We start from the raw sequence: 18,667 nt of genomic DNA, 5'->3' as shown, positions 1-18,667 counted from the left end.
AGAGCAATAATGAGAGCTCTAGTAAGGGGTTATGTAGTACAGAGATAGTGCATGCACAGGTTGAGCCTTAGTACAGAGTAAAGTTTTTATGTTTTTACAGAAAATGTATGATCATGTATGGGCTTTTACAGGTACTCAGAGAGTATAGCAGGCTTGCTACGGGTCCCGGCGACCTTAAGTCGATCTGGATCCTAGCGCCAGTAGCGGTCCGGTTTTCGAATCGTTACACATCCCGTATCTTCATGCTAGTGGATTTTATAGAGCTGTTTGACTAGACTTCTTCCACTTAAATCACCACCTCATTACGGCTTTGGTTGAGGGGTGAAGACTAGAGACACATACTTTCATGTTACCCCATGGAGAGTGTACTATTACTGTAATACCCGGCTAGAATCTGGCATCGGGATTCCTGCCTTCCGGCGGAATCTAAGGTGTTGGATCTCTCTAGAAGGGTAGAATGTGTTTTCTAAAATGTTTTCACATGATTTCATGATTTTAAATGGAAATGAATTTAGTTTTGAAAGGAAAAAGACCAAGGAGGCATTTGCCAGGTTCGGCCGCCGAAAGTGAAGTTCGGCCGCCGAACATGGGAAGGCTTCGGGAGCGCCTTTGGCCTCCGAAAGTCTTGTTTAAACGAGCCAAGTTTCGGCCGCCGAAAGTCAAGTTCGGCCGCCGAACATGCATGAGTTTAGGGGGCACGTTAGGCTGCCGAAGGTCTTTGACCAGGCCACCTATAAAGGGCCCTCAGATCGGAAATGGGTGAGTTTTCTCCCCATTCTCGAGCTCAGGTGAGTTTATGCCTTCCTTTGGTCGTTTTCGTGTTTTCTCTACCCATCTCTCAAGTTTTAATGAGTTTGATGGTTGAGTTTGGGGTAGAAATGCATATGTAGGTTTATGTGGATTTTGTGCCAATGTATGTTGTATGTATGTTTATGTGATGTTTGTGTTGAGGAGTTTATGTTAGTTTATGCTCCTTTATGCTTGTGGGAGTGAGTATGCATGATTGGGAGAGAGTATGTAAGGATTTGGGTATATTTGAGTTTGGTTTTTGGCTTGGCAGAATCGGACCTGTCGTCCAGAGGGGACCAGGTTCGGCCGCCGAAAGGAGTTTCGGCCGCCGAACCTGCATGGGAGGCAGTCTTTAGGCTGCCGAATGTGCCCCCGAAGGAAGGACTTTCGTTTCTGTCCTGGGGTTTCGGCCGCCGAAGGTGCCGCCGAACCTACCCGAGTTTCGTCTCTGGAAGGGACTTTCGGCCGCCGAAGGTGCCGCCGAAAGTGCCCTGTCCAGCCGTTTCTTGGGCGTTTTCCATGCATGTTTCCATGATGTTTAAGTGATGTTTTAGGGGGTTTTTGGGCAGTTGTTTATGAGTTGTTAGAATGTGTTTGGCACCTCATTCGAGTCCACCTGTGTAGGATCGGACCCGAGGGACCGAGGAGGCCATCAGTGTTAGCAGTTGCAGAGTCAGTCAGCGTCTGCTAGGAGGTGAGTAGAACTAAACTTAATGTTTTATTTTAAGAAATTCTAATGCCTAAAGCATGAGCATGCATCATGATTATGTATAGTAGGTTGATTGCACTAGTTCACGAATATGTTGCATTGCATTATTTCATGTTGATGCTGAGGTAGGTTTGGACCAAGGCGACTTCAATAGCCCATATCTGTCATTGAGTCTTGGGTGAGTCTTTTGAGAGCCGGACAAGTACATATAGGAAAGTCCTTGTGAGCTCTCTGTGGACTAGGCACCCTGTCATGTATGTGAAAGTCCTGTGTGAGCTCCTTTGGGGGAGCCGGGCACCGACAGAGGGATTTTTGAGGTCATGTCCGATCCTTGAGAGTAAAGATGCTAGCAATTCAAAGGAACTCTCTAAAAACAATCCGTGGGGAATATTTATCTGCATGAGCCCCGAGACGGACCAGGTTATGTGATTTCTTTGTGATATGACGCATTTCATGTGAGCATGTAATTAATGAACTGTTTTCTATGTATCTACTCACTGGGCTTTTTAGCTCACCCCTTTCCCCTAACCCCAGTGTTGCAGGTTTAAGTCAGAGTCCAGAGGCTGCAGGGTAAAGTCAAGGTTAAGATATGTATGTTGTAATAGTTTATGTTTAGTAGTTTTAGAAATGGACATGTAATATAAGTTGATGTAATGTAATTTGAGATAATGTATGTAACTGAAAGTAAAGTTGTGTCTATGGGTTAGTTGTGCTTGGCCCTATAGACTGGTGAGTCCCTGTTAATGCATGGTTATGTTTATGTTTTATGTTGAGTTGAACCAAACTTGAGGCATGTAAGGTTACCCCATTGGAGTATATGATGAGGACTCCAGTGGAGGTTTTATGATTTTATGCTTTTATGATGTATGTTTCATGTCAGGATACATGCACAGGTCAGGTTTGGGTTCAACAGTTGTTCAGCTTTCATGTTTTTATGGTTAAGTTTTAATCATGTATGGGATTTGACCAGGTGATAGGAGGTATGTTTGGCTTGCTACGGGTCCCGGCGGCCTTAAGCCGATCTGGATCCTAGCGCCGGTGGCGGTTCGGGCCGTTACGGTAGGGTATCGGTTTCCGGGTCGTTACAATTACACTTCAAGATATGAGACTGATATTTGGATTGCCTATTGATAGTAACGCTGTTACTGGGACTATAGGACAGTCTTGACAATTATTATGTCAAGATTTGCTAGGGGTGGTCCCAGATTGCAATGTTATGAAGGGAAATATAATTGCACTAACCTAGTTGAGGGATAACTTTGACCACATTTCAGATTTCTCTGATGATGTTACTATTCAAAAGCATGCTAGAGCATTCCTATTACGGCTAATAGATAGATCACTGTTTGTAGATAGGTCTTCTCACAAGGTCAATCTAATGTTTTTGCCACTACTAATAAATTTCAATATACCTGGGGTGTAGCGTGCCTTACTTGGCTTTATAAAGAGCTATGCAGAGCTACATCATTACAGATGCAGCAAATGGGCGGTACACTGCATATTTTACAGATTTGGGCATGGACAGAATAAAAATAATTGCGCCGAGCATCTCCCGAATAGATTCAATTCCAGATACACCGATAGAGAGCCGGTATGTGTTATACCCTAATGTAATACAGTTTTATTTTGCAACTATAGCATTAAATCCAACATCTTGTTAGTAATTCTAAATTATATATCGTATAGGTGGAGTAATACTAGAACTATTACCGAAGTTACAACGCATGTGCTACTGCAACTTCAGTACCAACTTGACCGCATGGAAGCCAAAGATGTCATTATTCTTAACCTTTTAATTAAATGTCAATTCAAAATATATAATTTTAACATTTTACATTACCTTATCTACACAGTTTATATGGGAGCTATACTCTAATGATGTGGTGGACGCAATGCTAGATTACTGTCTACAAGGTAGACAAATATGGCGATCGGTTGTGCCACTGATTTGTTTTTATGTTGTAGAATGGCATCAAACTGATAGAATATTGCAACAATTTGGGTTCTCTCAACCCATTCCATAACCACCATGTCAAATAGATGATATGCACGGAATAAATTTAACATTTTCGGCTACAAACTGGATGATCGAACACCAACATTGGATAGTGCCCTGGGAATCGAGGCGCCGACGGATTATCGGCAGCAATCCTATAACCCAACCTTTACATTTCCATTCACAATACATAGAATGGTACAAAAGAATTACACGTCGGTGGGTGTCTCAAAAGAGTGCATCAATCGGCATTATAGTAACATTGTATTTATTTATTAATTACAAAATAATTACAATAATTAACTTTTGGGATTGATATATTAATAAATACATTTTATAGGAGAATGGTCTGGAGAACTGCCGCTTATGGGCGAGTGAAGCTTGTCACCCGACAATGGATAAGATTGAAAGTGCAGTCAATTCGATGTTTCTTGCACTTCATATGTTTGATCGCATTTCCCAACTACCACCTCCACAGCCGGCCCCACCTTCCCAACCACTTTTAGATGATGTACATAACGCGCCCTCCTCCTCGAGGAACCCTCTACGACATCGTCGCCAAATTACCAGACCATCAAGGGAGATGGAGATTCCACAACCTATGCCAGACTCTGGTGTTATGCAGATACCATCACCTATTACATTCCATCCATACGGCTCATACACAGAATTGAGTCAATCTTCACACATGCCTCCTTATGGAGATGATTATCAAGGTCAATATATAGGATGGGCACTAGCCTTCTTCTATGCCTTTTAAGTCATTTACTCCAACTCCTTACAATTACGATCAGACTAGAGGGGAAGGCATGACTAGCATGTCGTTCGACTTCTTCTCCCCTGCGTAGACACGTACTCCATCAGAGTCTGTTTTTCCTGCATTCCTCCGACAATCACTGAATAATCCCTCAAGCCGACTTAATTTATTTTCTTCAGATTTCCCTGAGTTATTTTCTATAACCCCTTATTCAGGGGATTTCGGCTTTGCAACTCAGGATCCAATTGTTGGGAAGAGTTCAAGACCTCGACATCGACCTCCTGATTTAAATCTATCTATGTCAAACGATAATGTTGGAGATTCTGAAAAGCCTCAATAAAAGCCATCATTTGACAGGCATTGGTATAACACAAGACGCATTCAATAGAGGATATCACGACATTATGGCACGGATGGTCATCTACATGGCCATTGTTAGACTTCATCCAGAATATTATTATTATGAATTTCGTATAATTAAATTTAATTGTTATTAATATCATTCTTATTTGTTAAATTAAATTTATTGATATTATTATTTTCATTATTATTTTTTTATTATAAATTATTAACTTCACTCAAATATCAATAAAAAATTATAAAATATTTGATAAATTTTAATTTTAATATATATAAATGACGCATAATATAAATTTATAACTAAAAATATATTAAAATTTATGAGATTTTAGTAAATTTTATGTTTAATAACAATTGAATATATTGAAATAATAATTATATATAAAATATTTAAATATATTGAAATAATAATTATATATAAAATATTTAAATTTTATTTTTAAAATTAATTGTAAAATTAATATTGAATAATGGCTTTTAATATTGAAAACAAAATTTAATACTGAAAAAAAAAATTTAAATACTCCAATAAAGATTTTCAATATTAAAAAAAAATATTAAAAAAAATAAAATATTAAAAAAAATAAAATTCTCATCCAACAACTCTTTGAGAGGTATCAGGTTTGCATGGTGCCTCTTTGACAGAAACGGACACCTCTTTGACAAGCGTAAAGGTCTGTTTGACAGATGCCACACAACCTTTCTACTAACACCTGACAGCCCAATCCTAAAATCTCAAATATTTTTTCTTCAATTTCAGATTTACAAACAAAAATCCCAGTAATCTTAAATTTACAAAAAGCCACCGGTTCAGTCATTTTTTATCCCTGGCCGAGTCTGATCCCACCTCATAAAGTCCATGTGATTGTGACTTTTGAGATTGCCTGATCACATACTATTGCCTATCAAATACTTTGAATTTTTCCGGAAAAAAAATGCTTTAAAGTTCCAATGGAGTTTTCACAGCCAAACCTATAGAACTAGAACCCAAAAATTCGTTTACTCCTTATTTCTAAACCATCGCACAGATGATGTATGAACCCGCTATTTCAATACAGTATCTGTTTTGAATTTAGATTACATTTACCATTTCCTACCTGTTCTCTAAATTTGAAACCACTGTACCTTCTGGCTAGTGGCTACAATGATCATATAAAAAGATTAAAAAGAGGAAGAAAATATGAATATAAAGTTCAAAATTGTTATAATCCAATCCCTCTTCATGCAGCCTTTCTCTTCTTCTGCAGTTTCTGCAGCTTCTTCCACTTAATGTAGATTTGGTATGACAACCCTGAGAAGACCATGACCACACAGCCCCATTGTTTCGTTGACAAGGGATTGCCGCTCAACACTGAAGACACCACAATGCTGACAAACTTGCGGGTTGTAGTGATGGTGGTGTTAGCAAGAGAGCCAAATCGACTTATGGTTAAAAATATGAAATTCTGCCCCACTGCACCGCAGAGGCAATAGAGAAAAATGTCCCAAGCTGCCTCAGGGTGCTGCTTACAGAATTGAACTGCCTCAAATCCAATCCCCTGCGGCCACCCAAACATATAGAGCATATTGTATATAGTACCCCATAAATTCATTCCCAGCATTATGTCCCAGGCAGTTGTCTTTGGATATCTGAAAAGGATAGATTGGATGAATGAGACATGAAGAGGTTGAAAAGAGTACACGTATGTTCGTCTCTAACAAAATACCAATAATAATAATGATAAACAAAAAATGTACAATTCACAGCCAACTGAGAATAACTGACAAATTCATTTAACTTCATCATCGACCCAAGAAAAGTAAAAACATTGCTATTATATCATAACTTATAGTCTGTTTTCAAGTAAGCATACCTCGCAGTTAGTGAATCCTGGGTTGCATTTGTAAATCCATCAAATGCAAGGTTTAAAAAGCAAAGGCCATATCCAAGGGGTGCATTTGGATGTGCCAGCTTGCTAATGGTCTTTGAGCTAGTCTGAAATCAATTACAAAACTCGGTAAGCACTTCATTGATTCAAAATAATTTTTTTGAAGAAATTCCCTAAATGCATTCCTGACCTTTAATAGAGCAAAAGTAGATACCCCACCAGCAACAAGAAATGTGCACGCATACTCCGGAAAGGTGTATCTGATACCATAAACTAAAGTGCCCATCAGCATGACTGCAGAAGATAAAAAATCCATTAATTATTGATAGCAACCATTAGAATAGACAGCTGCTTAATCTAGATTCACAAATAAATTCAGCCACGAGCAATTTCCCCTATCATAAATGATGAGTGCACACATCTTTCTTCAACAAATCCACCATTTCCCGACATGTTTAGCTCCATAGTCAAATCCGCAAATTGTTATGGACTTCATGCACTATTATTTCTTAGCTCTAAAACATTTAACACATAAATACATTCTTCTAATAATATCTCCATGTCATCATCAAATTTCCATTTGATTGGTTCTTCCAATTGACTTTGCAGGAAAAAGGCACAAAATCCACTATAACAAAATAAAATAGCTAGAATACTAACAAAGAAGCTTCTTGCACCAGAAAACACCAGCAGCAGCAAAAGACATTCTAACAAAAATAATTAAGAAACAAGGATGTTTCTTTCCCATTATATTGCAAAGGTATTAAAGGCAATAGAATATTCAAATTTAACAGCTTGAGTGCTGATTTAAAACTAAAGATGGTAAAGATTCAGAAAATTAATCAATCATAAGGAATAGAAAGCAAGAGTCTTGTAGATAAGTAAGAAACTATATAAAACTAATATTATACCTGGAATCATTTTTGAGGATTTTGCAAGGACCTGCATGCATGAGGACATCATTACTATCAAAGGAAATCAACTTCATAAATGGCAATGTTGAAAAATTACAATGATTATCTCAGCAAGAAATATTCAAACCCATAATGACCAAGCCAGAAACTACGTGGAAACTAAACACATTTATGGCAGATGTACAGATACCAATATAAATGAGTGCATAAGCTGTTAAAGAAATGTACTAAAACGATGGGTTTGGGGAAATATGATCTAAAACAAAGTTTCCAAAGCTATACGCTCAACAACTCAGCACCCATAACACCACTTTTTTAAGATAATATAATTATGAACTCACTCTTCATTTGTACCTTAATAACACAGGTGCAAGCTGGTGATAATAAGAGCATTAATGGAGGACAAGGAAAATTCAACATGCCTGAGCAGGGTAACTAATATATTTTAAAGCTTCGATCCCCATGGCAGGGCCAATTGTATTTGTAATGCCTGCGCTCCAGTATGTCCACCAGGGAGCGCCACCAGCACTGCTTCTGGACCAAAGCTTTATCACTGTTGAATAACAAGTGATTTCAGCATCAATTGCAGTATTGCACACATTTATCCACAGTAAAGAATATCAAGAGGTGATATAAAGAAACTCACTTATATAAGACCAAACTAAGCAGATAACATTTTGCGCCAGATTTAGGAATGCCAGATGCTCAAACCTCTTCCCATCTGGACCAAATCGCTTTGTTGATCTAAAGTGAAAAAATGGCTATCCATTAAACTGATCCAACCTCAAAAAAGGTGCATTAATTTAAACACAAGTACTGAGTGGAATTAAATGCATAGATGTTAGTAGTGTTCATTTCAATTGCAACAGTCATCCTCCAGGTACTCAATAAATATTTAAAACCACGTGCCCATTTGCCATTAAAATCCAATGCTGGGATCCTAAAATTAAAGGATTAATAAACTATGAATTTCGATCCCTAAATATAACCCCTACATTGCTCATTTTCCAAGCCCTAACTTTTACTTTTCTCACCAAATTCAAACTCTCGAGTAAAATTTGATTCTCGGATCTCATCCCTTCACAAAACGCCCGATTAACCCACCTGTCTACACTACAGGCAGCTTTATTTTCAAATAAGACATCAAACAGAAACCAATAGCTTAAAAGAAGCATCATCTAATAATAAATCGAACACACGCGCAGACACACAAACAGAGGTTACATACAGAGTTTCTTGGAGAACTCCTTGGTAAATGTAGGCCGACCAGATTCCGGCAACGCAAAAGGCCAGCACTAACACTCGCTGAAGCCCGGCACCGTGAGCTTCCATTTTCGCCGCCGGAAATCCCTACAAAAAAAATTTGGCGGGGTTTTCTCTATCTCTTTTTTTTTCTAATTATTGAAAAAACAAAAACAGAAGAAGAAGAAGAAGAAGAAGAAAGAAGAAACGGATCCAAAGGGCAGAGAGAAAACAGCAAAATACGAAGAAATGGAAACTTAGAAAGAAATGGTGTTAACGGCCAAGCTACGGGTTTCTTCGCGTTATAAGGAGTAAAGAAATGGGAGCAGCGCGAAGTAACGTGGCATTTCCACGTGGATGTTAGCTATTGGATCAGCGACTTCATCTCGCGTTTCTAATTGGCTGTTGAAACGCGGCAACTTCTTCCCGGCTTTTTCTTTCGTAACGTGGCTCCTCACTGGTGACTCAACTGTAGTGGATCCTCCAATTCCACGGTATTTTCGCTCAAAATCCTCGCTCAACTTTTTTTTTTTTTTTAAATTCCTCAAATTTTAATTAAATTTTCATTAAATTCTTTTCGATCTAAATTTTTAAGTTAATATAATTTTTTAATAAAAAATTTTCTCCTTTATTATTTATTTTATATTTTTATCTTTTCTAAATTTATAATAAAAAAATTATATATTTTCTTTTTTTTTCCTTTCCTTCTTAAAAATATAAAATTTTATTTTACAATATATAAAAAAAATAAAAAATAAAATTTTATTTTACAATATATAAAAAAATTTAAAATTACTGATAAGTATTACACTTATCCATAATAAAAGACAAAAAATAATTAAAAATAAAATATTTTTCCTTTTTTCTTCAATTAATACTCCCTTCTTTATTAATTAATAAAAAAATAAAAATAATATTATCTTTATAATAATCATCACTTATTATATTTTGTAATATATATATATTCTATTTTTATAATTTATTAAATATTAAAATTTTATTGCACAAAAATAAAATAATAATTATCTAAAATTAATTTTATTATATATATATAATTATCTAAATGACTATTTAAAAAATTTATGTTAATTTAAAATAAATTGCAATTAATAAATAATTTATGTTTAATAAAATTTTATATTACTATTTTAAATATAAAAATATTATATATGTAAAATAAATTAATAAGTAATATATACAATAGGGTATTGCTTAAATGTTAAAACTTCATTTATAAAATTATTTAAATTAATATCTAAAAATTATTTATTAATATTTAAAATAAAATTATATCTAATTAATATTTTTATTATTAATATTTTTTAGTGTGATTCAAAAAATAAAATACAAAAATATTACTTAATTATTAAAATAAAATTATCAATAATTAATAAATTGTGTGAATAAATACATAAAAAAATGGAGTTTAATGAAAATAAATTTAAATACATAAAAAAATGGAGTTTAATGAAAATAAAAACATAAAATAAAATAATTAATAATTAATAAAAATAGAAAATAAATAATAAAAAAAGAAAAAATATTATTTTTTTATTTATATTAACCTGTAAATTTATAGTAAAAAGGAGTTTAATGAAAATAAATTTAAATTTAAAGAAATTAAAAGAAATTAAAATTAAATGATTAAATTAAAAATACACTACAAGTTTAAATGATTTTAGATGAAAATTATTCTCTTTCATTAAATGGGCGAACCACCCTTTGCTACTTTTTTTTTTAATAAATAAAATACTTAAAGAAATAAGGAAGAGATTTTTATAATAAAATTTTTAAAAAGTTAATTTAACGGTTTTAGATATATTAAAATTAATACATTTATCATTTTAATTTTAAAATTTACACGTTTTGTCCATATCTTGATTCTTTAAATAAAAGATCCTTTTATCTAATTTTACATTAATTATTTTTAAAAATAACCAGAATACCATTAAATATATTTTTAAATTATTGAATTATATTAAAATTAACACGATCTCCATTAAATTTTCATAAATGAATAATTTGATTTTTATATTTTATTTTTATCAAATGAAAAAATATTTCTTTTTATATAGATATTGCAATTTGATGAAATTAAAATATAAGAAGTTGAATTTTAAAAAAAAAAAAAATATATATATATATATATATATATATATATTAATTTTGACATATTTTAACATGAAAATAATTTTTTGAAATTTAATTGACATATTAAGTTAATAGATTTTTTTCCCTTGTCGTAATTCATTATTAATATTTTAAAAATATTTAATTTTGTTGTTGATCTTTAATTAATATAAGAAGTTAGCTCAGCTCTACACTACAATTAGAGAAGTAACCTCTTTTTTCCTTTCATTTTTTTTTTCAATTAGGGTGCTACTGCTAACTCATTTTCTTTTATTGTGCCACCAATCTTCTCTACACTTCTTGCAGAGGATGACCATCATACTTGATAGATGTATGGATTTTCTCTCCATCGTAGGATAGCTATACATACATAAACATATATATACACTTGTTTTATTTTATTTTATTTTTAAAAGACAAATATGAGGATAAATATATAGATATACTTTTATATTAAAATTTTCATATATATTAAAATCATAATCATAATAAGAGCTTGTTTTGGCTCTCTCTCTTTGGAGCAATTTTTCAAATCATGCGTATTTGAAAAAATAATTCTAAAATCGTGCAGGATCCGAAAATATTTTCGGATCCTGTGTGTCAACCAAGTATGTTCGACAGTCATACTGTCGAACATACTTGTTCGACATCTATGGTGTCGAACAAGATGAAGTTCGACACCATGGGTGCCGAACTGTGGAGAAAGGAGCTTGTTCGGCACTTATAGTGCCGAACAAGGTGAGCCACGCCACGGGAGCAGATGACTCTGCTCCCGTGATTGCCAGGGTGGCGTGTTCGGCACCCAAGGTGCCGAACATGCACAGGGTTCAAGAGACGACAGGGTTCAAAAAATTAATTTTATTATTTTCACAAATTTAATTTCAGTATAATATAAAAATTAATTTTAAATATTTTATTATAATTTATTTTATTTTATTAATTTTCTTATAATACAAAAATTAATTTCAAATATTTTATTATAATTTTATTAATTTTATTATAATACAAAAATTATATACTTTATTAATTTAATTACTTTTATTATTTTATTTTTATATATAAATTAAATATATATATATATTTCATTAAAAAAAAATTAAGAAATACCTGATGATGAAGATGAGTTTTTCAGCGTGTTGAAAGTGAAGGTGTACAGGATGGCAAAGTATCCAGACAGTGAAGTGAAGAGCTGGAGAGAGAGCGTGTTGAAAGTGAAAGTGTACAGGTGATGGCCTATGGCAAAGTGTGGAGACAGTGATGTGAAGAGCTGGAGAGGGAGAAGTGAGAGCTGGAGAAGGAGAACAAGAGCTGGAGAGGATGAAGAGCTGGAGAAGAAGAAGAAGAGATGGAGAAGAAGAATGAAAAGTGGAAAAAAGAGGAGACCGTGGGAGAAAAAGCAAAGTCTCCCACGGGTCTCTGCATGCAGTCCGCGTGGCTACGCGGACCTGCACGAAATAAAGAAAGAAAAGAGTTCGACACTGATAGTGTCGAACTCTTTTCTTTGAACCATCTCCACGCCACCCTGGAGCATGACTCACCTTGTTCGGCACTTATAGTGCCGAACAAGTTCCTTTCACCCATGTTCGGCATTCATGATGTCGAACTTCATCTTGTTCGACATCCATGATGTCGAACATACTTGTTCGACAGTATGACTGTCGAACATACTTGGTTGACACACAGAATCCGAAAATATTTTCGGATCCTACACGATTTTAGAATTATTTTTTCAAATATGTATGATTTGAAAAATTGCTCCTCTCTTTGTTGGTGGAGAGAAAATCTCTCATTCTCCTTGGGATTTAATTCTCTCCTTTTTAGATCTTGTCAGTGTCTGTACTTTTTGGAGGTTTCTCGGCCTCTCCAAGTGGGAAAGCCTCCCCTACTCAGCTGTGAGTTTATCCTCCCTACTATCAGATGGAATGTATATATCTCCTTTTTTTTATTTATTTTTGTAGTGATACTTAAATGGAGAGTTGGACTACTTTTTCCTTTTTGTGTTGTTGAATTTCACTTTTTCTTTTCAGGTTGTTGACTCTCAACCCATGATACTCCAATAGTCTTTATTTAGCGATTAGGGGGAGCAAGGTAGTAGTTTAGCTTTTCGGTTGGATTGCATATTGCTCTCCATGGTTCTAAATGAGATAGCCGCCCCGATTCGGAGGATGAGTTTCTCGTTTCATTTCATTGACTCCTCCTCAGCTTTAGTCTTGATCAACTTATTTAGAGTTTGCTAGGTTGCCTTTCTCTTGCCTTCTGATGGATTGTATATGGCCTCTTTTGACTGTGAGTGTGGTAGCCATTTCAATTCAGAGGTTGAATTCTCATTTCTCTACGATGGCTCCTCTCCTTTTGGATATGTGTTCTTGTGGTTTATTCTCCTATTTCTTAGAACAATTAAGGAGTTTAATTTTCTCTTTGATGATCCCCGCTGATGCATGTGTTTGATACTTTCTCTTCTTGAATGCTTTACTGAAGTGTCATTTTGCTTCATATGGTTTTTCTTCAACCGACCAGTGTTTTCAAATTAAAAGTGGCACTAAAAAAGTTTTGTATGTTTAGGATCCAAATTCTGGATCGAATCAAATTTTCTTAGTTTAGGTTTTTAGAGTAGACTTTTCTTTTTTACTTCGTATGTTTAGGCCCTATTTAATGGTTTTAACTTATACTCATTTTCTATTAATGAAATTTTATCTTTGAGACAAAAAATAATAATAAGTACTATTTATAAGAATATATATATTTTTTTTGGTGTATAAAAATTTTAATGTGGATAAAAATTTTATAATTTCATTTGTTTCACGGAAAATATTATTTTAAAAAATATTTTTTTATATTTTTTAATATTTATAATATTTAAAAAAATTACTCAATAAAAAATTATATTAATAATTTTAAATTAATTTTTAATATTTCTAATATATGGAAGAAAATATTCCAAAAGCAGTTTGCAATTTCTGAGTTTTAGGATCCACTAGGCCTTGTAATGGGTCAAAAACTATTGGCTTTTAGGATTCATACGGTGGGTTGGATTTAAATGTTTGGGAAACTTTTTCTTTTAAATCAAGTTATTGGTATAACAGTTATCTTCCTTACCCCACCACGAACAGCGGAGTAAGCTCCCAAGCTTTCCTTTCTTTAACAGAATTATTTTTCTCATTCAAAAAAGTTAAAAATACAGAAAAGCTAGGTGCTAGTTAGATGTAGTCTCTCTATTGGCTTAGCCTTAACTCAACCGTCAACAAAGTCTTCTTTAATTGCATATCTAGACAGGAAATTTTTTTTTAAAAAAAAAGACAAATTAATTATATTTATAACTCTAAATATTAAAAAATTATATGGATATATTTATAATTTCAAAAACATTTTTCTCATTTTCACTCCAATTTGCTCAATAACCAGCTTGCAAATGCGAGGAATCTCCACAAAATTATATATATAATATTGTTTTTCAAATATTAATAATTCATCAATTAATAATCAGAATTATAATTATAATATTATCAATTTAAACTTTCATTATTAATTTTAATTTTTTTTTAAAATTAACTTTAATTGCTTAATAATAAGCGTCCATCATCAGTAGATACAATATAAGGATTATGAGTTTTTTATACTCGATATTATATAAGAATGAATTTGATAATTCTAAATTAAATATTTCACTAAACTGCGGCTCATTGAATGCCCACATGATGTACAATTTATTTGTAATTTTATAATAAAGTTTAATTTTTTAAATAATTTTATAGTATATTATAGATGAATTATATTATTGATATTGTTCATATAATATTTATTCGGATATAAATCTGTAAAATAGGAAAGAACACCGGGTGAATTGACTTAACAATCTCTAACAATCTCTCTAATATTTAAGTTAATATGTGTGATGAGTAAATTAACAACCTCTCTGATATTTAAGTTAATACGTGTGATGAGTAAATTATGAAATTTACCAACCTCTCTGATACTTAAATTAATATGTATGATAAGTAAATTATGGAATTTACTGATAGATTGGGAGAAGAGTGTAACTGGTAACCGATTATGAAGGTTGTGAGCTCCTTATATAGTGTGTTAAATACAGTTTGAATATGATATGCAATTCTAGATAAGATAGGATACAGAGTCCTAGATAAGATAGGATACAAAGTCCTAAATAAGATAGGATATAAAACCCTATCAGGATAATATTCTGATATTGTGATCAAGATTCTGCCCGTTTATGAAGAGTTATAAGGTATCTGAATAGTTGACAAGATTTAAATTATTGAGATCCATATTTAATATATTTTAATATTGATCTACATCAGTAGTCTTTCTTACAGTGGTTGAATCTTTAGGTTCGATACTAAATTATTCCCTTTAATGAACTTGTCACCTTACGAGAATTTGGTGACAAATCACCTTGGTGACTGCTTTGACTTTTCCCTTGACAAACTTGTCGTCTTGTGTTTTGACCTTGGAGGCCTTAGTTTCTTTGCTACTTGTTTTGTAGTAATGATGTTTTATGGGTGCATTTTAATCCAGATGAAAGGACTAAAGTTACTAATATATAACTAAGATATAAGTGTTTCAATATATAGACTTGTATGGTTATATAAATGTTACGTGACTTTTATTCTCATCTTGTTTTGATGGCTTGACATTGATGAAATCTGGTATTATGATGTCATCCTAAGAAACTGCATGGGCATCAGTTGTTGATGAAAGCGTGCAGATCGCCTAAGGGGGCAATAATTTCCTAAAAGGGTACTCTTACGTCGCCTAAGTAGCCAATTGGTTGCTTGAGATGACGCTCTTATACAGCCCGGGGGCACTCTTATGTCGCTTAGGAATGCTCTTACATTGCCTAATATAATACACAGCTAAATTCTGATATTGAAATTTCAACTTTCTGATGGAATCTCCGTTGAAATCTGAAATTTCAAAACCAGAAACTTTAAAAGGGTAAAATGATTTTTTATATATAAAATGAATTTGAAGCATTGGGGACGCTCTTGTATCGCCTAGGAGCGTTCTTACATCGCCTAATGTAATATCCTACTACTCTGATGTTGAAATTTCAACTTTCCGATGGAATCTGAAATCTCAAAACCAAAAACTTTAAAAGATTAAAATGGATTTTTTATAAAATGAATTTTAAGCATTTTAAAATGTATTTTTTTAAAATAAAAAAGAGATCTTTTCAAATGATCAAGGTTTAGCCGTCGAACCTCTCAGGTTCGACTGTCAAACCTTTCAAGTTTGGCCGCCGAACACAAGATGGTAGACTCAGCTATAAAAGGTCTCCAACTCAATTTTGAGAGGAGTTTTTCTCTCTTCTTTCGGAAGAGATGAGCCTAAGATCTCTTGATGATTTTCACTTTGAGTTTTCCATAAATTCTTTAGAAATTCATGAATTTTAGATTTGTTTTGAAGAATCAAGTTGAATTTTCGAGGTTTTTAGCCATTGAACACTTTACAGCTCGTCTCTTTCTCCTCCACAACTTCCTTCTTGTTGTGTTGTGCCTTCTCTAAAGAGGTGAGTTGGACCCTTATTTTCTTTTCGATTTTGAGAAGTTTATAAATTGTTTTATGTGTTTTCATTGCATGTAAAGGTTGAAATTTGAGTTTAAAGAAAAAGCTTGAGGGTGGGATGAGTTTCCTTGATTTGATGGTTTTGTTGAATGCATGTTTAAGTTTAGGTTAGTTTTAAGTGGTTCTTGGTATGTTGAGTTGTATATGCATGCTTTTGAGCTGTTGTATGTGGGTTTAATTGTGTTTTTGTGACTGTTGGCTGAGGCAAAATCGGATTCTGCATTACAAAAGAACCCAGGTTTGATCGTCGAGCCTGCCTGTGAAGACTGCCTTTTGGTAACCTAATCTGCCTCTAAAGTTTTGGCCTTCAGATCTGTAAAAGGACTTTATGTCGTCCAAAAGTCTCCTATCTAGCCGTCTTCAGCCTGTTCTCCATATGTTTTCTTATATGTTTTTAAGGGTTTCTTGGAGTAGTTTCAAGTGTTGTAAAAGTTATGTTTGATCCCTCATTTAAGTCCATCTGTGTGGAATCGGACTTTGGAGACCGTAGAAACCAGCAATGAGATAACTGTTTCAGAGTTAGGCTTGAATCAGCTAGAGGTGAGTAGAACTAAACCAAATTATTATTTTAAAAAAATCAAACGTTTTAAGCATGCTCATGCATCACGAATGCCATATGTATATGATTAGGTTGTTTTGCATTAGAGTTCATGAATATGATGGATTGCATAAGTAATTATTGTTGTGGATGGATGTTCGATGACCCACTAGCCCTTGAGCATGTTATGATATGTTATGACGAATATGGAAAGATTAAGGTTATCCATTCTACGCCCCCTGGCATTATGTAAGGAGAAGACCATGGTTGCCCATTTTACGCCTTTGGCACTATGGATATGTTATCTTATATTTAAAAGGAAGTCCGGAGATGCCCCCATTGTGGGGTCGGGCACGATTGTAATTATGGAGGGTTACTAGTGACAAATTCATCTTGATATGAATTATTTGTGTCATGACGCATTTATACGATCATGTATCTTAATAAACTGTTTTATGACTATATTTTTGCTCACTAGGCTCTAGTAACTTATCACTTTCTCCTAATCTCAGGTTTGCAGGACCAGAGTTAGCTAGGGAAGTAACAGTGTTTTATGGTATGGTTCTGATGTAATAGTTATAGTTATGGACATGTAATATATTATGGATTAGAATTATGTTTTGTACGATTCTTCTTTTATAATCCTTATTTATGATCTTTTTATGTAAAAATTTTAAAATTTAAGCTATGTTTGAACTAAATTGAGGATGTAATGATGACCATACTAGAGTATTTGATGAGAGCTCTAATATAGATTTATGTTTTCAGTTATGTTTGTATGCACATATCAAGTTTTGGTTTATGAGATGAAAATATTTTTATATATTTTTATGGTCATGTTTGTGATTATATTAGGAGTAATAGGATGTATAGTAGGCTTACTATGGGTTTTGGTGATGTTAAGTCGATCTGAACTCTGCTCGATTTTTGGGTCGTTACACTTAAAGTGGGCAATTGATTACCTTAAAGGGCGCTTTTACGTCGCCTAGAGGAGCAATAGATTGCTTGAATTTGAAGAAGTTTTTCAATATGTAGAGCGTATTATCACTTTAAAGTTGTGCCTCTTCATAACCTGTTAAATCTCATTTGTAAAATTATTTTTGTACAATATATAGAATCATAAAAATTGAATTTGCATGAGATGACCCATAATAATATGTAGTCCTAAAGCTAATGCAGAGCCAAAATATCAAAATGAAAAATAATTATTGTTTATCGCTGGTTGTTAAGTAAAATATATGAGATTACCATCTTGTAATAAAATAACTTGCAACTTTTTTTTCTCCCTTTTCCTTAAAAAAAAGCTTTTTTTAAGTTATTAATATGATATATGAGATTACCATCTTGTAAACTTTATACTTAACGACGGTTTAAGGGATACCTAAAAGTAACAATGCATATCATTTAGCGACAATAAAGTTTCGTTGCTGGTTTAGCGATACCATCACAAAGTATGCCGCTATAGTAGTGACAGATATAAATTCAGTCACAAAAAGCTTGCGGCGATAGTATCAAACACATGATTAATTTCATCGCAAATTATCGCATAAGTTTTTTGCAGCGGAACATAATCCTTTAGCGATAAAAATTATTCGTCACAGGAGTCCATATTTATAATTGTTTGAACACAATCTCATTTAAATAATAATAATAATAATAATAATAATAATAATAATAATAATAATAATAATAATAATAATAATAATAATGTATGAGAGATATATATCTTTTTGTATTGATTCCTATAAACGGTGCCAATGATATTGTTCACATCATAATTT

The 18,667-nt window shown here is 33.2% G+C and overlaps 1 protein-coding gene across 1 annotated transcript; it reads right to left on the bottom strand.

Annotated features, from left to right (window-relative positions):
* Window positions 1-5,590: 5,590 nt before the first annotated feature.
* Window positions 5,591-8,909, bottom strand: LOC110616009 (UDP-galactose/UDP-glucose transporter 3). Its single transcript, XM_021758306.2, has 7 exons — window positions 8,622-8,909; window positions 8,040-8,137; window positions 7,816-7,946; window positions 7,391-7,421; window positions 6,670-6,773; window positions 6,465-6,586; window positions 5,591-6,240 (listed from the first exon to the last, which is right to left on the bottom strand). Exons 1-7 carry the CDS (start codon window positions 8,723-8,725, stop codon window positions 5,832-5,834), a joined length of 999 nt encoding a protein of 332 aa, XP_021613998.1. The 5' UTR covers window positions 8,726-8,909; the 3' UTR covers window positions 5,591-5,831.
* Between the last annotated feature and the right edge of the window lie 9,758 nt (window positions 8,910-18,667).

Source organism: Manihot esculenta, chromosome 5, assembly GCF_001659605.2.
Source record: "Manihot esculenta cultivar AM560-2 chromosome 5, M.esculenta_v8, whole genome shotgun sequence".
NCBI classification, from domain to species: Eukaryota; Viridiplantae; Streptophyta; class Magnoliopsida; order Malpighiales; family Euphorbiaceae; genus Manihot; species Manihot esculenta.
The sequence above is the reverse complement of the archived record's forward strand: the minus strand, read 5'-3'. Positions and strand labels throughout refer to the sequence as shown.

Bases quoted from the DNA above. Each gene is read 5' to 3' on its own strand.
- LOC110616009 (XM_021758306.2), bottom strand. From the start codon at position 8,725: ATGGAAGCTCACGGTGCCGGGCTTCAGCGAGTGTTAGTGCTGGCCTTT. The intron at 7,422-7,815 runs GCATGTTGAATT...TCATGCATGCAG, and splicing joins ATATTAGTTACCCTGCTCAG to GTCCTTGCAAAATCCTCAAA. The intron at 6,587-6,669 runs GTCAGGAATGCA...AATTGATTTCAG, and splicing joins CTACTTTTGCTCTATTAAAG to ACTAGCTCAAAGACCATTAG.